Source organism: Poromitra crassiceps (assembly GCF_964638095.1).
Source record: "Poromitra crassiceps genome assembly, chromosome: 2".
NCBI classification, from domain to species: Eukaryota; Metazoa; Chordata; class Actinopteri; order Beryciformes; family Melamphaidae; genus Poromitra; species Poromitra crassiceps.
In genome coordinates this window covers 111,280,011-111,302,665 of record NC_139624.1, presented here as the reverse complement: position 1 = coordinate 111,302,665, position 22,655 = coordinate 111,280,011, and the positions used below count along the sequence as shown (strand labels likewise).

The following is a 22,655-nucleotide window of genomic DNA, read 5'->3' as shown; positions in this document are numbered from 1 at the left end:
AATGTTCAATAGTATGTTTAATTAGGAATATGCTATTTGCACCTAACAGAATGTTATTATGTTTAATTATGTTTAAAGTATGTTCATGCCATTTGCACATATGTGCAGTGAATACCCCACTGTCTGTGGCGTGTCTACTGCTTTATTGCTTGTTGCCTCTTGTTTTTTTATTTTATTTTTTATTTTTTGCACTATGTTGTAACGGAGTGAGGCTAGCAACCATTTTGTGGAAGCTAATGGGGATCCGAATAAAGAATAATGGATGGGATAGCAGTTTATACCCTAATTGATGATGTGCAGTGTGCCATGGAAAAAAAGCCATGGTATGTGCTTGTGCAGAAAGTCTCAGAATTCAACTACTCACCCCCCCCCCCCCCCCACACACACACACACACACACACCCACCCCCAGAATTCCACTAGCAATCACAATAAAACCGTACCTACCTTAATTGTTGTCTGTCAAACCGGGCTATTCGTGTTATATTGCTGCTTTCAATAGCTACTAACCTGATGTTGCCAGATGGATGGGTTTGCTTCACGTTCTGTTTCACAAACGATGTGGAACAATGCCGCCCCCATCTGGCGGAGTCAGGCTAAATAGCTACTGAGCTAAAGTGGAATTCCGGGGGGTTGTGTGAGACTACAATATGAGAAACACTAATAATGACTCGTCGAATTCTGATGCTATACGTGCAGAAAGTGCCTAGGCGTGCAGGGTGCACTGCAGATGTGGATTCCCATCAACAAAAACAAAGATTTCCTAACAGAGAACTCGGTCAAGTGGGCGTTCCTTTGCCTCAATTGGTCATAAAAAGAACACTGAAGTGCTGCCCTGACTGGTCAGAAATCGGAGAGTCGTGTCAAGCGACCCCCCCCCCCCCCTTCCGCGAGCCCGCTATAAAAGCACCGAGGTAAACAAAAGAGCAGTCAGTCAGTTGAGCTGCAGCGACCCGAGCGGGTTCTCCAACTGAATGTGCCTGTCTCCAAACACGCGTCAGGACCAGAGCAGAGGCTGACTGTGGGATTTAAGCCACTCTGAAGCGAATGAAGAAGTATCTATTCCTTCACTTCACATACCGAGGACTTCTGAGAAAAGGAAAAAAGAGTAAAAGAAGAAAATGGAGTATAAATTACGAAAAGCGGAACCCAGAGACGTGCCTGATATATTACGACTGGTAAAGGTAGGCCTGGACCCAAATATCTTGTTCTAAACCAGTTCATATATTTTGAAGTGCATGCGGCGTTTTTAATCCAGTTTAATTTGACGTTAATCGCTAAAAGTATCTGTAAGAAGCTTAGAGCGGTCGCCTAGCTTGTCCTTAGTTGAACTTGAACTCTTGTTTACAACTATGCTCGACGACGACATCAAGAGATAAAGACTTTCTCATAAAGCTACATTGATGGTCATTGTGCTAAATTAGCATGTGAAAATGTCCGGGGGATGTCGGAATGTGAGCTCACAGTCTCGGCTCTTTGTTTGCAGCCAAACTGCTCATATCCTGGATGATTCATGACTTCCAAATATGGCCAAAGCAGATAACTAGCTTCGTATTATTCTGTTCGTATTTGTAACGTTGTAGTTAGGCTGCTGATGGAAAAGGGTTATTTACGTCGCAATATATACGCAACGTTGTCAGATGGATGGGTGATGTTATTTAAATGCTTGGTGGATATATAATCACAGAAGTGTTGTTTGTTTATTATCCTCAGGAACTTGCAAAATATGAGGACATGGAGGATCAGGTGGCCCTGACTGAAAAAGGTGAGGGCGCTTGTGTTTTGGCTGGTTCTTCATCTGCCTTCATACAGAACACACACACACACACACACACACACACACACACACACACACACACACACACACAGACTTCATGAATTATTACTCATCACCTTCAAAGCCCTCAACAACCTGGCCCCCTCCTATCTCTCTGATCTCCTTCACCTCCATAAGCCTACCCGTCGCCTCAGGTCCGCAGATGCTAACCTTCTCCAAACCACCAGAACGAAGCTCCGGACCTGGGGCGACAGGGCCTTCGCTGCAGCTGCCCCCACCCTCTGGAACGCCCTCCCCAGCCATATCCGTCAAGCAGACACTCTGTCATCATTTAAACACGCCCTCAAAACCCACCTTTTCACCCTTGCTTTCAACCCATGAACTCCTCCCTCTCTCACCTTTTATTTATTTTCTTTATTTATTTTCTTCTCCTTTCTTAAGTTATGGTATTATATTGTTTTGTATTGTGAAGCGTCTTTGAGCATTTGGAAAAGCGCTATATAAATCCGATGTATTATTATTATTATTATTATAAAGTGTGTAAAAACTTGTTGTTGCAGAGCTCCTTGAGGATGGATTTGGTGAAACTCCATTTTACCACTGCATCCTGGCAGAGATCCAAGGAGAGACGAGCAGTGAGGGTATGACACGTAATTCCTTTCAGTTGCAAAGTTTTGTAATCCATTGCAGCATGCACCAGTGGTTCTCAAAGTGGGGTCTGGGAACCTCCAGGGGTCCTTATGGTGGTTCCAGGAGGTCCCCAGCAAAAAGGCAAATAATTATTTTCACAATAATTTCATCCATAAGTAACACAATGACAGAATGTATTCTTTTTTCGTCATCATCCAATGGGGAACCCTGGGAAAAAATCTTGTTCCATGGTCTAATTTGTGTCAGTTTAGGGGTCATACACACACCATGTACAGATAAGACAACTTACAGCATCATCAGTGGGTCATACTCGATATATAGACTGTTTTCACAGAATTGTATCGCTAGTGAACAGTTTGGAACCTAGCTTATGTGTTGTGTATATATTGGACTGCACTTGCAACGTTGTGATTGTCTTATTTATTTTTCCTATTTCTTTATCTCTGAATATTGAGATGACCACTACGCTGCATACTGACACTAAGACAAATTCCTCCTATGTAATCTTGCATACTGTGGCAATAAAAGTGATTCTGATGCCCTTTCAGTTATAGCAAACACTGCAACAGGAAGTAAGCTGGGGGCAAGTAGAATGTTCATGTTTCGAGTTGAAATGGACATTGCTTGAGAGAAACAAATGATATCTATACTGTTGATTAAGAAGTTGAATTGGTTGAAGTTAAAGTATATTGGATCATGGATCTTGGCTGGCAGACATATAGTCCAGATGCTAATTGAAGATTGCTGCATCTGTACATACACAGGGAGGAACATGTTTTAACGTCTTATTTTTTCACCAGCTTCTCTACATTTGAACATTTTAGTGCGTCATCAATGCTGCCTCCATGAACAGTTTGTTTCCTACTAGCTCAAATTGAGATTGGTTTCTTGAGTAGCTTGCGGTGTGCACTTCCTGTTTATAAATGAAGCTGTATATTATAAGATATTATCAGGAAACCGAAACCCATTCACAGCTGTTGCAGCTCATGCACGGACACCTCTTGTTTAAACACACACAATCAAACACATGTGCATATACCAATACTGAAACATAGGCAAATCTACTCTCTACATCACATTGTTTCCACGCGACAAATAGCTTCTCCAACCTAATTTCAGAGTACATCAAGTCTCACCTGTAATGGAATTAATACATTATGCCTACTCTTATCATGATGGCCCACTGGCAGATGCATGCAGACAATGACCCCTGGCATTTAAACGGCCCAGTTCTGATCTTTGGTGCTCTGATCTCAGTAAAGTACAGGTCTGAACGCACCCAATGCGCATTGAGATTTGATTGCCTCAAGCCACCTTCGGAGGTGGCCTGAGCCACATGTGGCTGGATTCCCGTGTGTGTCTGAACAGCAATGTGACCTAGGAGGTATAAGGACCACCTACTCTATGGACCTCCTCTGCATAACAAAGGGAATCCTGGCTCAGTTAATGACATCATTATGCAACTCTCTCCTAACATTTAGTTCTGAGCTCAAATTAAACGGATGTATTCTGCTGGTATACAAACTGTATTATAATTTCCAATTTTAAATGGTAAAATTTTAAATTATTGCAATTAACAAAATAGATTTTGTTACATGGTCCAACATGATGAGCCCAGCTAAATAAATGTACTCTCTGTGGTAGAGACAGGGACCGACAGGAAAATTTCTGCAAAGTGGCAAGCCTGATACCCATCGAATAAGTCAGTAATAATTGCAGCTGTAATGTTTCTATAATAATTCAATGGTATTAATTGCCAAACAAAAAGCCAAAGCAGCCAGCACTGTATTTTTACTCTCAGCATTACTAGTGTTTATTTGCATATGGGGCGGGGAAGTGAGGTCTGATCACAAGAAGCATTCATGGAGACAGATTCTAATGCCAGGTGTGAACAGACGTACTTAGAGCTGGCCACTTGTGATCGATCACCCAAGATGCATGTTAATCCCAGGCCTGAACAGGGCCATGCATACAATGCTTTTCAAAATGTACACATTCACTTGGCAAAATAAGAAAATTACTTCAAATTAGTCAAGCATCGAGCATTTGTGCATAATTCAAGCGTCATTATATCGTCAGAAATGTTAGTTTTGGGCCGATGCAGATATTTCATGTTAAATCCTTTATTTATCGGCAGATACTGATCATGATGACGTGCCGATATCATCGTGCATCCCTAATCTGTACCTTTACATTTAACCTCATGGCAAAGTAACTGAAAATATTCAGCTCGACATTGTCTTAGATTTTACTGATGGCAATTTGGATAAGGCAACTAGCAGTGGCCGTTTGAACTGTGCAGCTCGTCTGACTTCCTGTCTTCCTCAGGTCCAAAGGTGATTGGTTTTGCCATGTACTACTTCACCTACGACCCCTGGGTCGGCAAGCAGCTCCACCTGGAGGACTTCTTTGTGATGGAGGAGTACAGGGGTGAGGTCCCCCCCTTCTCCTAACTCCTTCCCCCGCTACACCTGAGCCGTCATCTAAATCAGGGGTTCCCAACCTTTTTTGTAGGACTGGTAGATACATGGAGAAAAAAAAGTCGCGGACCGGTTGTCAATTTGAATGGTTTTAGTTATATATTATATTATTAGTTATATATATATCCACCTTATTTTTGAATGCCCCACTGTAAAAAAAGAACCGTGGGTACAAGGTCCGGTTTAACGTGACTCATTGTTGCCGCTTGCCATTTCCTTTGTTATACTCTGGCTGCAGACCCGAATTATAAACCGGAAGCTGGAGTCCGTTATAAAAGTTATAAATATAGTCACGTTATAAACAACTAACCAACGCTGGAGGTCCGTATGGAAACTCGAAATGTGTGTTACTCGAAATGGTTAAAAGTTAAATCAATTTGGTGGCGTTTTACTGTCATGTAACATAGCTAGCTAGGCGCTAACATTAGCCACAGTAGTAGCCGACTACCCACAATGCATTACGTTATCCCAGCACCCGAACGACACGGCTGTAGAGCAGAATGGCTCTGCTGTAAAAGGGTAAAATCCTCATAGACGCTTTTTTTGTCGGGGCTGGGGGGTTATCTAAATTGGTTACACCGGAAATAGAACCCATACTTAATGTAAGGCAAAATGGCTGCCAAAAATAAGGTGGATAGAAAAAAACATTGCATGGATGCAACTGGGACATATCCTCAGTGATGTACCCTGGGGTCATAGGATGTTTCGGGTCTCGCAACATCATACACCCTCGCCCAGGTGACCCAGCCGGGGCTGGCCAAGCCCCAACTTACGTCCCAGTAGCTACCCACGGTCAGCCCTCTAGGAAGGGTCGAAGGTGGTCACGTGGTCAGGGCCACTCAATCCGCTGCTCCGGAACTACTCTGCCGGGGGGGGGGCTCTGGTACGTAGAGGGACCCGGCTCTGTGGGTTGCCACCCGGCCGGGCTCCTCCCTCGTCTCACCAGGTCCTGTGCGCTGCACCAGACTCCCCCGCTCCAAACATCTCATTCCGACGTGATGGTATCTTGGTGGATACCATGCAGTACCAGTAATTGGTGGCACTGCAGACTCCACTTGCGGCTTGAATGGCCCTCCTAAAAGGCCTCTTGTGGATTGTTGGGCTTCTTCCTCACGGAAGACGCAGGCTGGGGAGCTAACCCATACTGCTACCCGGGTGCCGTCCCTGTTCCGGCTGTCAACTGTCTCTCCAGTGGTCACTAGTCTATTCCTGGACACTATATATATATATATATATATATATACTCACCAGGTGGCGACAAAGGGTAAATAACAGCCTTTTGTGTTGTACTGTATGTAGCCTATACAGTATTTATGTTTTTGTTTTAACTACAAACATAAATAAACGTCAACTCTAAACTATGTTTCAACTACCGGTACCAGTCCGCGGCCCGGTGGTTGGGGACCAATGATCTAAATGACTGGTTCTCAACCCTTTTCATATCAAGAACCCCTATTATTTATATAATTATTTATTTATTTATTTATTCGTTTATTTGGACGGGACAGTGCAAAATTAATGAACACAGAAACCACAGAACAGATAGTAAAACCTGGAACATAGTAAAAGTGTAAAAATTGCCGGATTTAGCACGAGGCTAATTTCCATCCGTTGTCCCCATAAAACATAAAACACAAAAAACATAGAGCGTAAAACGTAGAACATAATAAAAACATACATAGAACATAGGTAGCAGCAGTACACTCTAAAACTACATAAAACATGAGTAGCAACAAAACACTCTATTATTACACATTAGAGCCACAGACCCATTTGAGCCTCCTCACCAACCTGACTCAACCCCCACCCCCCTCTTCTGACCAACCCGACTCAACCCCAAACCCTCTTCTGACCAACCCGACTCAACCCCAAACTCCCTCTTCTGACCAACCCGACTCAACCCCAAACCCTCTTCTCACCAACCTGACTCAACCCCAAACTCCCTCTTCTCACCAACCTGACTCAACCCCAAACCCTCTTCTCACCAACCTGACTCAACCCCAAACCCTCTTCTCACCAACCCGACCCAACCCCAAACCCTCTTCTCACCAACCCCAAACCCTCTTCTCACCAACCTGACTCAACCCCAAACTCCCTCTTCTCACCAACCTGACTCAACCCCAAACCCTCTTCTCACCAACCTGACTCAACCCCAAACCCTCTTCTCACCAACCTGACTCAACCCCAAACCCTCTTCTCACCAACCTGACTCAACCCCAAACTCCCTCTTCTCACCAACCTGACTCAACCCCAAACTCCCTCTTCTCACCAACCTGACTCAACCCCAAACCCTCTTCTCACCAACCTGACTCAACCCCAAACCCTCTTCTCACCAACCCGACCCAACCCCAAACCCTCTTCTCACCAACCCCAAACCCTCTTCTCACCAACCTGACTCAACCCCAAACTCCCTCTTCTCACCAACCTGACTCAACCCCAAACCCTCTTCTCACCAACCTGACTCAACCCCAAACCCTCTTCTCACCAACCTGACTCAACCCCAAACCCTCTTCTCACCAACCTGACTCAACCCCAAACCCTCTTCTCACCAACCTGACTCAACCCCAAACTCCCTCTTCTCACCAACCCGACTCAACCCCAACCCCCCTCTTCTGACCAACCTGACTCAACCCCAAACCCTCTTCTCACCAACCTGACTCAACCCCAAACTCCCTCTTCTCACCAACCTGACTCAACCCCAAACTCCCTCTTCTCACCAACCTGACTCAACCCCAACCCCCTCTTCTCACCAACCTGACTCAACCCCAACCCCCTCTTCTCACCAACCTGACTCAACCCCAACCCCCTCCTCTTATCACCAACCTGACTCAACCCCAAACCCCCTCCTCTTATCACCAACCTGACTCAACCCCAAACTCCTTCCTCTTCTGACCAACCTGACTCAACCCCAACCCCCCTCCTCTTCCTGCTCTTCACACATTGGCTTACATTTTCTCTTGCATTTCCAGTGGTTCTCAACTGGTGTAGCCTCATGACCCACATTTTTCCTTAGTCATTAAGTCACAACCCAAAATTTAGATTTTTTTTTTAGGCTTATTGTATATGCTTTTTAACCAAGTTTAAACTGGTGATGCTCACAGCTAAGATGACATGTTTGGTACCAATGGATGCCGGGCCTAAGGCCTTCTAGTTTCAGAGGATATGCTTTAAAAACGAGCCTGCTACAGGCTCTGAAAGACAGCAGTGTTTGGGTCCTGACCCACCAGTTGAGAACCACTGCTTTAAACCACACAGTAGACAGAAAGGAGCTCAAACTGGTTGCGGAGTTCCTCTTTAACAATCCCCTTCTCTCTTCCCTCCAGGTAATGGCATCGGTTCAGAGATCCTGAAGCAGCTCAGTGATGTGAGTATTGGAGTTATCATTGCAGCACAATGGCAGTTTCAGGTACAATGTGTTTGTGACAACTTGGAAACATTCATGTGGCTCATCTAAGAAAAAAAATCCAAGAATTTGAAATTCACCATAAACTGCAGCAGTACTGACAACAGTGGATTCACTGCTCGCATCTGGGTAGTGTAGAGGTAAAATAACTCTCCTACCACCAGGGGGCATCACAGCCTGATGTCACGTTTGTGACACAAAACGTGACTAACACCGGCCGCCCGCCTAGGCAATTTTATTATAGGAAGGATTATTATGTATGAGAATGCATTTGAATGATGCCGTTATTTATTTTGTAATCAATTATTTGTTAATTAGGCTATTGCAGACAGCTCCTCACTTTTAGTTTCTGATTTCTGTGTGGTGCTGCTGATGCTCCTTTTATCGTTAAAATAAAAACGAAGCGCTCGGAGAACACATTAAAACTAAGTGCTCCGAGAACACATTATTTGACTTCCATACGGTTTACAGTCAGATGTTAGCGGCGGCCGCTGATATAGATTGGATAAATAGCACTACAGGTAAGAGGAAAAATATGTATTTCACTAGTCTCGGTTTCCAGACGTTTGGTGAGCGGCGCCAACAGCGCCACCTAACCACCAAACGTCTGGGAATTTACTGTTCCAAATCTGGTTCATTGAGCCCGGCGAGTACGGCCGGCAGCAGACACGCCTACATTTATTATTAGAATTTTATTTGGTAGCGGCAATGCAATGTTTCATAATTCCAATATAGAGCAAGACACTGATGTGCTGCAAAGAGAGTTTATACCTGTTGTTTATTTTACAATAATTGTTCCTACCCGGAAGTGGTCCGCTTGCTACTGTGAATGCTGTGAAGTCATCAGCAGGCTGTGTAACGTTAGCCTCGGGAGTCGGGCTTAATCGCTGGGGGAAAGACCTCTAGCCACCGGGGCCGGATGAAACACATCCTATTAACAGGTTATGTTTGTTTCCAAGTGATTAATATGTTTCTCTGCAAACATGACAGCACCGGTTCTGCATGAGCGTCACTGCTCCCAGAAAGCAGGCCCGCCCACAACACTCATGATTGGTTCTCCGATGCAAGGCTTCCAACAGCACCACCTAACGTTATGAAAAGATTTAAATAATAATATTCTCAGTCTTACAGTAGTGAAACGGATTAAGACTGAGAGCTGAGTCTAGTATTTCACCACTAGCAAAATGAAAAGGCCAAGGAATTAAAATCTGTTTATTTGAGATCGCATTTAAATATTGTAATCTACTTACTTCTCTCTTCATCTTACCTGCTTTCCTGTCCTCCCTCTGCCAGCTGGCGATGAAGACTCACTGCAGGACCATGCAGTTTGTCGTTGCGGAGAACAACGAGCCGTCCATCAACTTCTACAAGCGCCGCGGCGCCGAAGACCTCTCTCAGGAGGAGGGCTGGAGGCTCTACAGGTTCGACAAGGACAGCCTCAACAAGATGGCCGCGCCCACTGAGGAATGAGCTGGCGCCTGGCGGGGGTCCAGCGGAGGAGGGAGAAGAGAGGTGGAAATGTGAGAGTCCAACCTGAGTCATAGACAGAGTTTGGCCGTGGCTTTTTGGCTAACGAGGCACATTCCTGATGCTCTTTAATGGCGTTGCGCTCTAAATAGCAGCCATGTTGGCACCGGCAGGGTTAATGACAACCTGCCCAACTCAAGCTTTGACCATTTATTGTGAGTTTGAGAGCAGATTGCCGAGTGGCAGCTGGCTAGCCTCTCTGTGTTTATGACTCTGTGACTGCTCAGCCTTCCTCTCTGTCAAACGAGCGTTATTGCAACTCACTTAGAGTAGCTCAGCTTGAAAAGAGGCATAAACTCTTCCAGTAGTGATTATCTGTAGTTCAGAGTTGCATTGTATTCACTGTAAGCCTCTCTTGTTTAGTTGCTTCTTTTCACACATTGTCTAACTGACGGCTAACTGGCTTCGTTTATTTTCTCATCTGTTTCAAGCAAAGCGTGTGGTGTGATGAGTTAAAGTTATGTTAAGTGTGCTAATAAAGGATCAATCAAATCTGCCGCTGCTGTCTTTGTCCTGTGTGACAGTTCATGCCCACGGCACCAAAAGCCATCAGTCTACATGGACTCGCTTTCACCCGGTCAAGCTCTGCCACGCTGCTGCCGCTTGGTTGGCTGCCTTGCTGTATTTCCGTTTTCAATTGGTCTATTTTGATTTTGGCCCCTCTTGTCTAGTCATTCGTGATGTCCTGAGGCCAGGTATCCCAGCATGCTTTGCAAGGTGATGAGTGACGGAAGGCAGCAACGAGAGGAGGGGCCATTTTGAAATCGACCAATTGAAGCCAGAAATACAGCAAGGCAGCCAACCAAGCTGAAGCAGCGGGGCAGGGCATGACAGGGCGAAGGCGAGCCCATCTGCCTGTATCGCTTTTGGTGGACATGAACCCTGAGTCTGTTTTTACCAAGCTGCAGGATGAGCCTGCGTTTGCCAGCCAGTATGTCTCCACAGGACTTTCTCGCATGCAAACACTTCTTTTCCTCTTGGTTTTTTCCCCAAGTCGGTGATGCCTGCTACCAGAGAATTCAACAACAGCCACCCTCTTCCTCCACATCATCTCATCTCTTCCTGTAATAGCAGTACAAACGCTGCCAAATGTACTGCACTGCATCATGGGCATAACGGACTGACCCAGCCTTTTCTTTGAAATACAGCTGCCCCTTTCTCTGTTTGAAACGTAGCATGAAACCTGTCCCTTCAAGGCAACCATTGTTTGTGTTTACAGTACATGAGGGAAGAGCGTCTTGTCATTTCCCTCGCCAGCCCCTCCCCCCCACCACCACCACCACCCACCCCTCGACTTCCGGTCTACCACCTTCCTATCCCTAGCTTCCTATCCCTAGCTACGGCCCCTTTTCCCACAAAACCTTCATGAATTACTGAGTGACTGAGTCGAGTGTCCTGACTTTTCCATCACACCGGCAGGGCCGTTGGCCCAGCGCAGTGGGAACATTGGTTCACATATGAAAAGCAACACGTGCGCTTTGAGTTCACTTTTTTTTTTCCTCATTCACGCACATCCAAAAAACACAAAAACTGTGATAAACTGGTTAAATATTCACCAGGCTCCATGTGTGAGTTATTGTAGGTCAGATAATAGGTATGTTTGTATCATTCTCTTTGAAACTGAGCAAAAGGTTTGATGGGGGGGGCACTTTACAATAAGGGTACATTAATTAAAGGGTTAGTTAACCCTTGTTATGCGAGTCCATCCTCACTTCCTCCTTCACCATCTGTTACGCTGCTGCCACTCTCAAGGACATCAACAGACTGCAGCGGATCATCCGCTGTGCTGAGAACTGATCGGATGCCATCCCTTCAGGAACCTGCACAAGCAGTCTTGTAAAATCATGGCTGACCCCTCCCACCCTGGTCACAAACTCTTCGAAATACTCCCCCTCTGCAAGAGACTGAGGTCTCTCAAGACCAAAACCCCTCGCTACAAGAACAGCTTCTCCCCAACTGCCATCAGCCTCATCAACAAGGCCCGAAAGCCCCCTCTACCAAGGTCCCTACCACCCGCACCCCCCCACCCCATGAAAACCGTTGAATCCCCCCCCCCCCCCGTCACTTTACAGCAACAGCAGCTGGACTACACTCATTACATTAAAGAGCATGGTGCAGGTTAAAAAAAAATCTGAATTTATTTTGGGCTCATGATCACTGTGAAAACAGACAAAAAAGACAAAGATCCCCTCCCCACAGACCCCCAGGGTATAAATATGGAGGAAAAGGTGACATTTTATAAATGGGCGTGTGACATAACAGGAGTGACATCACAAGATGATTATGTTCTGCTGGGGCTGACACAGGGATGCAAAGTCATGGAGAGTGAAAAAAGGTGACAGATACCAGGGCAGACATAAAACCACTCAGAAATCCTCACATTTTGTGCTGAAAATGTGACTGTCAACTAAAGGTGACTAGTTTGCATCCCTGTGACATCACAAGTGGTACAGTGGGAGTACCCCTGCTGGTTACAAAAACGAGTCTAAATGCAGCTATGTGTGATTGAAAAAAATGTTTTTCCCCCAAATCCCATTGCTATATACCCCTTCCATATATTATACCCCTTTCTACTCCATTTAGATTTGGTTAATAATGCACACTGCCTGGACTGTAATTCATATTCATTCATTCATTCATATTTAATGTATTGCCTATTTAGCTTGGACTGTAAATTCATATTTAATGCCTACTTAACACTCCTCCTATTCGTGTATATATTGGACTGCACTTGCAATGTTGTGATTTTGTCTTTTAGATATTTTTTTTATTTTCTTTTATCTCTGAATATTGAGATGACCGCTATGCTGTATACTGACACTAAGACAAATTCATCATGTAATCTAGCATATTGTGGCAATAAAAATGATCCTGATTCTGATAATGATGTTCATGCTAACTAAAATGAAGTCATTGAGGTTAAGGTTAGAGCAAGCTTACTTTCAAGACAATAAGGGTCAGTTAATGTTACTGAAATGCTTGAAAGTGAAAAAAAGGTTTTTGTTTTGGATCCTTCTTGCATGTGATTGACAGGTCGCTCACATCACCACCTAAACACCCCCCCCCCCACCTTTCAGACTGTCTCTCTGTACTTTGAACTGTCTAATAAAGGCGGAAATGCCAAAAACAAATATTGAGTCGCAGAAGAAAACTATTTGTGCAGCAAATTTGAAGTAGCCTACAGGCTGAACCGTAACTCTACACCTGCCATTATTCTTAGTGTTGACAGCAAACATCTTCCTGCTCCTCACCAGACAACTCAGAGAGAAGGAAACAAGAACACAGGAATATAGCAAAGTGTAAATGGTTCACTCATCATATCCACACAGCATGTTGACCAGAGGTTTGCTCCACAATTTAAAACAAGTGACAGCCACTCTTCCATATGCAGGCATGAAAGTCAAACTCATTATGGGTCAGGAGTCATCTTGCGCATGACAATCACTTTTATTGCCACAATATGCAAAGATTACGAGGAATTTGTCTTAGTCTAAGTAAAGGGATAGTTCACATTTTTTAAAGTCTAGGCCTTTTTGCTACTTTACCAATGATGATGTTGATTGGTAGTTATTTCTCAGCACAATCCATGCTGTTCCTCATAGTAACTCTGGACAGTTGAGCAAAAATGAATGCAAGGTCAATGGGGTCACGCTCCTCCTGTATGTACAAGCTGACTGAGGCTCACTAAAATGTCATCCACAGTTCACACCAGATACATTTCCTACAGTACATAGCGTTCTGGAATGAAACCTTCAAGGCCTTATTTCAGATTAGGAGAGAGTTGGTTAGAGGCGGGGGTTAGGGTTAGTGTTGAAGTGTTTTAGAAAGGAGAGAAAGCAGTTAGAGTTAGTTAGAGGCGGGGGTTAGGGTTAGTGTTGAAGTGTTTTAGAAAGGAGAGAAAGCAGTTAGAGTTAGTTAGAGGCGGGGGTTAGGGTTTGTGTTGAAGTGTTTTAGAAAGGAGAGAAAGCAGTTAGAGTTAGTTAGAGGCGGGGGTCAGGGTTTGTGTTGAAGTGTTTTAGAAAGGAGAGAAAGCAGTTAGAGTTAGTTACAGGCGGGGGTCAGGGTTTGTGTTGAAGTGTTTTAGAAAGGAGAGAAAGCAGTTAGAGTTAGTTAGAGGCGGGGGTTAGGGTTAGTGTTGAAGTGTTTTAGAAAGGAGAGAAAGCAGTTAGAGTTAGTTAGAGGCGGGGGTTAGGGTTTGTGTTGAAGTGTTTTAGAAAGGAGAGAAAGCAGTTAGAGTTAGTTAGAGGCGGGGGTTAGGGTTAGTGTTGAAGTGTTTTAGAAAGGAGAGAAAGCAGTTAGAGTTAGTTAGAGGCGGGGGTTAGGGTTTGTGTTGAAGTGTTTTAGAAAGGAGAGAAAGCAGTTAGAGTTAGTTAGAGGCGGGGGTTAGGGTTAGTGTTGAAGTGTTTTAGAAAGGAGAGAAAGCAGTTAGAGTTAGTTAGAGGCGGGGGTTAGGGTTTGTGTTGAAGTGTTTTAGAAAGGAGAGAAAGCAGTTAGAGTTAGTTAGAGGCGGGGGTTAGGGTTAGTGTTGAAGTGTTTTAGAAAGGAGAGAAAGCAGTTAGAGTTAGTTAGAGGCGGGGGTTAGGGTTTGTGTTGAAGTGTTTTAGAAAGGAGAGAAAGCAGTTAGAGTTAGTTAGAGGCGGGGGTTAGGGTTTGTGTTGAAGTGTTTTAGAAAGGAGAGAAAGCAGTTAGAGTTAGTTAGAGGCGGGGGTTAGTGTTGAAGTGTTTTAGAAAGGAGAGAAAGCAGTTAGAGTTAGTTAGAGGCGGGGGTTAGGGTTTGTGTTGAAGTGTTTTAGAAAGGAGAGAAAGCAGTTAGAGTTAGTTAGAGGCGGGGGTTAGGGTTTGTGTTGAAGTGTTTTAGAAAGGAGAGAAAGCAGTTAGAGTTAGTTAGAGGCGGGGGATAGGGTTAGTGTTGAAGTGTTTTAGAAAGGAGAGAAAGCAGTTAGAGTTAGTTAGAGGCGGGGGTTAGGGTTAGTGTTGAAGTGTTTTAGAAAGGAGAGAAAGCAGTTAGAGTTAGTTAGAGGCGGGGGTTAGGGTTTGTGTTGAAGTGTTTTAGAAAGGAGAGAAAGCAGTTAGAGTTAGTTAGAGGCGGGGGTTAGGGTTTGTGTTGAAGTGTTTTAGAAAGGAGAGAAAGCAGTTAGAGTTAGTTAGAGGCGGGGGTTAGGGTTTGTGTTGAAGTGTTTTAGAAAGGAGAGAAAGCAGTTAGAGTTAGTTAGAGGCGGGGGTTAGGGTTTGTGTTGAAGTGTTTTAGAAAGGAGAGAAAACAGTTAGAGTTAGTTAGAGGCGGGGGTTAGGGTTTGTGTTGAAGTGTTTTAGAAAGGAGAGAAAACAGTTAGAGTTAGTTAGAGGCGGGGTTAGGGTTTGTGTTGAAGTGTTTTAGAAAGGAGAGAAAGCAGTTAGAGTTAGTTAGAGGCGGGGGTTAGGGTTTGTGTTGAAGTGTTTTAGAAAGGAGAGAAAACAGTTAGAGTTAGTTAGAGGTGGGGGTTAGGGTTTGTGTTGAAGTGTTTTAGAAAGGAGAGAAAGCAGTTAGAGTTAGTTAGAGGCGGGGGTTAGGGTTTGTGTTGAAGTGTTTTAGAAAGGAGAGAAAGCAGTTAGAGTTAGTTAGAGGCGGGGGTTAGGGTTTGTGTTGAAGTGTTTTAGAAAGGAGAGAAAGCAGTTAGAGTTAGTTAGAGGCGGGGGTTAGGGTTAGTGTTGAAGTGTTTTAGAAAGGAGAGAAAGCAGTTAGAGTTAGTTAGAGGCGGGGGTTAGGGTTAGTGTTGGAGTGTTTTAGAAAGGAGAGAAAGCAGTTAGAGTTAGTTAGAGGCGGGGGTCAGGGTTTGTGTTGAAGTGTTTTAGAAAGGAGAGAAAGCAGTTTGTCACAGCAGACGGCTCAGAGTCAGCAGTTTGTTTGATCATCTTCCCCTAACCCACTTCCTCTTTTCTCAGGTTTCTGTTTTTATTGTTTCCGGTCATGTTTTCTGCTCTCCTGCTCTGCTCGTCTTCTGATTCCGCCTGTTCTTTTCACCCGATCAGCTGTTTTTTTCTGTGGAAAACCAGCAGCAAGGGTCATCTCCTCCATTGCCAGCAGTGTTGGGGGTAACTCATTACAAAAGTAACATATTACATGTAATATATTACTTTTAACAGTAACTCAGTAATATAACTTATTACTTACAAGATTTCAGTAATATTATACCAGTTACTTTGTCAAGTAACTCAAGTTACAAATTGAGTTACATTTGATTAAATCAAAGCACACATTTAAAAAAGATACAATCCATTTCCTAATCAAACTGTGTTTTATGCAAATAACCACTATAGATGACAATAACAAAGGAAAAGAATATCATTTAGAATTTTGGATTGTTTACACTGACTGATTTCAAGGTGGTTGAAATTATTTTTCTGGATCGTTCCGCTGTCATTCTGCTGCTGCTGTTGTTTTGGTAAAAGTAATGCAAAAGTAGTGTAATAAGTAACGAGTTACTCTACACAGAAAGTAATATTGTAAAGTAACTTATTACTTTCAAATGAATGTAACTAGTAATATTACATTTTGAAAGTAACTTGCCCAACACTGATTGCCAGCCACGTAGAATTAAAACTATAGAGCTGTGTGAAATTACAGCGTCCAGGCCTGCACAATGCACATGACAGATGAACCTCCTTGAGAGAGTAGCCACACGTCACCATGTGTGACGTTTGACATACTATCCTCCATGAGCCACCAGGTCTACTGCTGCAGGACAAAGTACACAACTGTGCACGTCGGAACAGGAGATGCCAACATAAATCAAGAAGTGCTGCCAAGAGAGACCAAAACACTGTATCAAGAGAGACCAAAACACTGTGTCAAGAGAGACAAAAAACAGTGTATCAAGAGAGACAAAAAACACTGTATCAAGAGAGACAAAAAACACTGTATCAAGAGAGACAAAAAACACTGTATCAAGAGAGACAAAAAACACTGTATCAAGAGAGACAAAAAACAATGTATCAAGAGAGACAAAAAACACTGTATCAAGAGAGACAAAAAACACTATCAAGAGAGACAAAAAACACTGTATCAAGAGAGACAAAACACACTATCAAGAGAGACCAAAACACTGTATCAAGAGAGACCAAAACACTGTATCAAGAGAGACAAAACACACTGTATCAAGAGAGACAAAAAACACTGTATCAAGAGAGACCAAAACACTGTATCAAGAGAGACAAAAAAACACTGTATCAAGAGAGACAAAACACACTATCAAGAGAGACCAAAACACTGTATCAAGAGAGACCAAAACACTGTATCAAGAGAGACAAAACACACTGTATCAAGAGAGACAAAAAACACTGTATCAAGAGAGACAAAAAACACTGTATCAAGAGAGACAAAACACATTGTATCAAGAGAGACAAAAACACTGTATCAGAAGAGAGACCAAAACACTGTATCAAGAGAGACAAAAACACTGTATCAAGAGAGACCAAAACACTGTATCAAGAGAGACAAAAAACACTGTATCAAGAGAGACCAAAAACACTGTATCAAGAGAGACCAAAAACACTGTATCAAGAGAGACCAAAACACTGTATCAAGAGAGACAAAAACACTGTATCAAGAGAGACCAAAACACTCTATCAAGAGAGACAAAAACACTGTATCAAGAGAGACCAAAACACTGTATCAAGAGAGACCAAAACACTGTATCAAGAGAGACCAAAACACTGTATCAAGAGAGACCAAAACACTGTATCAAGAGACACCAAAACACTGTATCAAGAGAGACAAAAACACTGTATCAAGAGAGACCAAAAACACTGTATCAAGAGAGACCAAAAACACTGTATCAAGAGAGACCAAAACACTGTATCAAGAGAGACCAAAACACTGTATCAAGAGAGACAAAAACACTGTATCAAGAGAGACAAAAAACACTGTATCAAGAGAGACCTAAACACTGTATCAAGAGAGACCAAAACACTGTACCAAGAGAGACAAAAACACTATCAGCAGCCAGGACAGCCCATATGGCACACTAATGCTTGGAAGGGGGGCATTCTACACCTGGCAATGGGGCTCTGACATGAATACCTGGGATTAGATGACATGCAAGACAACAGACCATACAGACATGCAGCATACAGACAGTTAGTTTTGAGCCTGGGCAAGACAACAGACCATACAGACGTGCAGCAAAGTTAGTTTTGAGCCTGGGCAAGACAACAGACCATACAGACATGTAGCATACAGTTAGTTTTGACCCTGGGCAAGACAACTGACCATACAGACATGCAGCATAGATACAGATAGATACTTCCCATGGGGAAGACCACAGACATGCAGCATACAGTTAGTTTTGACCCTGGGCAAGACAACAGACCATACAGACATGCAGCATACAGACAGTTAGTTTTGACCCTGGGCAAGACAACAGACATGCTGCATACAGTTAGTTTTGACCCTGGGCAAGACAACAGACCATACAGACGTGCAGCATACAGTTAGTTTTGACCCTGGGCAAGACAACAGACCATACAGACATGCAGCATACAGACAGTTAGTTTTGAGCCTGGGCAAGACAACAGAACAGACCATACAGACATGCAGCATACAGACAGTTAGTTTTGACCCTGGGCAAGACAACAGACATACAGACATGTAGCATAGATACAGACAGTTTTGACCCTGGGCAAGACAACAGACCATACAGACATGCAGCATACAGTTAGTTTTGACCCTGGGCAAGACAACAGACCGTACAGACATGCAGCATAGATAGACAGTTTTGACCCTGGGCAAGACAACAGACCATACAGACATGCAGCATACAGTTAGTTTTCACCCTGGGCAAGACAACAGAACAGACCATACAGACATGGCGCCATCTCATTCAAGAAGAATGAGATGGCGGCGCCATCTCATTCTCTTCTACATTCTTGGTAAACAAACTCAGCACACTCGGCCTGAACACTCCCCTCTGTAACTGGATTTTGGACTTCCTCTCAAACAGACCCCAGTCTGTGCGAGTCGGAGACAACTCCTCCAACACCATCTCACTGAGCACCGGCTCCCCCCAGGGCTGTGTCCTGAGTGACATTCTGTTCACCCTGCTAACCCACGACTGCCGTGCCAAATCCAGCTCAAATCACATCATAAAGTACGCGGATGACACGACAGTGGTGGGTCTCATCAAAGATGACAGGGAGCAGGACTACAGGGAGGAGGTGAAACACCTGGTGGACTGGTGTAACACCAACAGCCTGCTGCTGAATGTCGAGAAAACAAAAGAGATCATCATCGACTTCAGAAAAAACCAGCACAACCACCTTCCACTCATCATCAACGGCTCCACAGTAGAGACAGTCAAAAACATCAAATTCCTGGGAGTGCACATCACGGAGGACCTGTCCTGGTCACACAACTCCTCATCACTGGCAAAGCGGGCTAACCAACGCCTGCACTTTCTGCGTCGAATGAAGCGAGCCCACATCCCCCCCCCCTCCTCACCTCCTTCTACAGAGGGACCATCGAGAGCATCTTAACCAACTGCGTTTCCCTCTGGTATGGAAACAGCAATGCCATGGACCTGAAATCTCTGCAGAGGGTGGTGAGATCAGCGGAGAGAATCATTGGGACCTCTCTCCCAACCATCCAGGAGACAGCACACAAACGCTGCATATCCAAAGCCCTGAACATCGCCAAAGACCCCACCCACCCCCTCAACAGTCTGTTCACCCTCCTGCAGCCTACCGCAGCATCCGGAGCAGATCAGCCCGGTTCTGCAAGAGCTTTTTCCCACATGCCATCAGGCTCCTTAACTCCCTGTGACCCCCCCCCCCCCCCCTCACTCAAACACACACACACACTCGGACTTGGACTCTTTGATCCCTCACACACTACCATAGTTGGTAAACAGAGACTTTATTATGACCTTCTCTACCATCGTTGGTACTTTTTAATGTTTGTTTTTCATTTTAGTTTTTAAATTAGAGTAGGCTATTTTTATTTATTTATGCTGTTTTTAAAAAGCTCTTTAGCATGTGCAATAATTTCCCTAAAGCACTTTATTTTTAATTTACTACCTTTATTGTCGGTTGTCAGTACTTCTCTTGAAATTGCACTATTTGTGGGCTAGATGCAATCGTCATTTCGTTTCTGCCGTACCTTGTGTATTGCTTTAATGACAATAAAGCTGAACTTGAACTACAGACAGTTAGTTTTGACCCTGGGCAAGACAACAGACCATACAGACATGTAGCATACAGTTAGTTTTGTTGCGTCAACTTGCGTGTGCTGCATACGGGACACATCTCCAGACCCTATGCTATATAGGCTTCATCCCTGGCCTGCTGTGACACATTTTTTTGCATAGCATTTGTTTGTGTATAAATGTCTTTACACCTTCAATTTTGTGGAAAGGAACTAAGTGGTATATCACAACAGCTTAAAAAAAGGTCAATAGCTTTTTTCAACAGTATGTCATTTAGTGTTTATTGGATTCATTTCCTTTACAAATAAAAAAGTACAAAAATACAAACTATTTACAAATATTTACAAAAAGCTTGATAATATAGAGCATTGGATCCAAAACTGTCAGGCTCCGCCTGGTGGTCCGCCAGAGAATTGCATCATTTATTTTTATTTTTATACAGACAACAGTTTTTACATACACATTAACCCTGAGCAGTTGCCGGATTGGGATTCCGATTTTCAGAAAATCGCGATATTCGGGAAACATCACAATTTTGAACATTTACTTTCAGAGGCTGCAGCAGGCACTGAAGTTTCTGGTATCATATGAAACTAGAAGACTTAAGGAATCGATTTGTACCATGTCATGCTAGCTTGTCAGGAAGGTAGCTAAATAACACTCCAAAGTTAGGCTCAATTTTGGTGAGGGAAAAAAAGCTTTTCAAAGGGGTCCTCTTTTTCACAGCCTAATGTTGGCAGGTGCAGGTGTGTGTGTGTGTGTGTGTGTGTGTGTGTGTGTGTGTGTGTGTGTGTGTGTGTGTGTGTGTGTGTGATATAGAGTCGTAAAAGTTTGGGAACCCCTGATATAGAGCATCTTTTTAGCAGTGTGGCAGCAGAAGTCCTTCCAAGCTGTTCTTTCTTTAGGACACAGGCTAGAAAAGACATGAGACCAATTAGTAACAGTTAATGGGTGTAACTGATTTTTGAGCTCTGACCAGCAGCTCTATAAGTCACTCTGTTGTCCAGCAGCTCTATAAGTCACTCTGTTGTCCAGCAGCTCTATAAGTCACTCTGTTGTCCAGCAGCTCTATAAGTCACTCTGTTGTCCAGCAGCTCTATAAGTCACTCTGTTGTCCAGCAGCTCTATAAGTCACTCTGTTGTCCAGCAGCTCTATAAGACACTCTGTTGTCCAGCAGCTCTATAAGTCACTCTGTTGTCCAGCAGCTCTATAAGTCACTTTGTTGTCCAGCAGCTCTATAAGTCACTATGTTGACCAGCAGCTCTATAAGTCACTCTGTTGTCCAGCAGCTCTATAAATCACTCTGTTGACCAGCAGCTCTATAAGTCACTCTGTTGACCAGCAGCTCTATAAGACACTCTGTTGACCAGCAGCTCTATAAGTCACTCTATTGTCCAGCCGCTCTATAAGACACTCTGTTGTCCAGCAGCTCTATAAGACACTCTGTTGACCAGCAGCTCTATAAGTCACTCTATTGTCCAGCAGCTCTATAAGTCACTCTGTTGTCCAGCAGCTCTATAAGTCACTCTATTGTCCAGCAGCTCTATAAGTCACTCTATTGTCCAGCCGCTCTATAAGTCACTCTGTTGTCCAGCAGCTCTATAAGTCACTCTATTGTCCAGCCGCTCTATAAGTCACTCTGTTGTCCAGCAGCTCTATAAGTCACTCTGTTGTCCAGCAGCTCTATAAGTCGCTATGTTGACCAGCAGCTCTATAAGTCACTCTATTGTCCAGCAGCTCTATAAGTCACTATGTTGACCAGCAGCTCTATAAGTCACTCTATTGTCCAGCAGCTCTATAAGTCGCTCTGTTTACCATCAGCTCTATAAGACACTCTGTTGACCAGCAGCTCTATAAGTCACTCTGTTGTCCAGCAGCTCTATAAGTCACTCTGTTGACCAGCAGCTCTATAAGTCACTCTGTTGACCAGCAGCTCTATAAGTCACTCTATTGTCCAGCCGCTCTATAAGACACTCTGTTGACCAGCAGCTCTATAAGTCACTCTATTGTCCAGCAGCTCTATAAGTCACTCTGTTGTCCAGCAGCTCTATAAGTCACTCTGTTGTCCAGCAGCTCTATAAATCACTCTGTTGACCAGCAGCTCTATAAGACACTCTGTTGACCAGCAGCTCTATAAGTCACTCTGTTGACCAGCAGCTCTATAAGTCACTCTGTTGACCAGCAGCTCTATAAGTCACTCTGTTGTCCAGCAGCTCTATAAGTCACTCTGTTGTCCAGCAGCTCTATAAGTCACTCTGTTGACCAGCAGCTCTATAAGTCACTCTGTTGTCCAGCAGCTCTATAAGTCACTCTGTTGACCAGCAGCTCTATAAGTCACTCTGTTGTCCAGCAGCTCTATAAGTCGCTCTGTTTACCAGCAGCTCTATAAGTCACTCTATTGTCCAGCAGCTCTATAAGACACTCTGTTGACCAGCAGCTCTATAAGTCACTCTGTTGTCCAGCAGCTCTATAAGTCACTCTATTGTCCAGCAGCTCTATAAGTCGCTCTGTTTACCATCAGCTCTATAAGTCACTCTGTTGACCAGCAGCTCTATAAGTCACTCTATTGTCCAGCAGCTCTATAAGACACTCTGTTGACCAGCAGCTCTATAAGTCACTCTGTTGTCCAGCAGCTCTAT

At 44.0% G+C, this 22,655-nt stretch overlaps 1 protein-coding gene across 1 annotated transcript; it reads left to right on the top strand.

The window, feature by feature from the left end:
• The first annotated feature begins 885 nt into the window (after positions 1-885).
• Positions 886-10,333, top strand: LOC310794143 (diamine acetyltransferase 1-like). The gene is made up of 6 exons (XM_083656051.1): positions 886-1,183; positions 1,713-1,764; positions 2,337-2,417; positions 4,756-4,857; positions 8,231-8,271; positions 9,604-10,333. Exons 1-6 carry the CDS (start codon positions 1,121-1,123, stop codon positions 9,778-9,780), a joined length of 516 nt encoding a protein of 171 aa, XP_083512177.1. The 5' UTR covers positions 886-1,120; the 3' UTR covers positions 9,781-10,333.
• Positions 10,334-22,655: the final 12,322 nt, after the last annotated feature.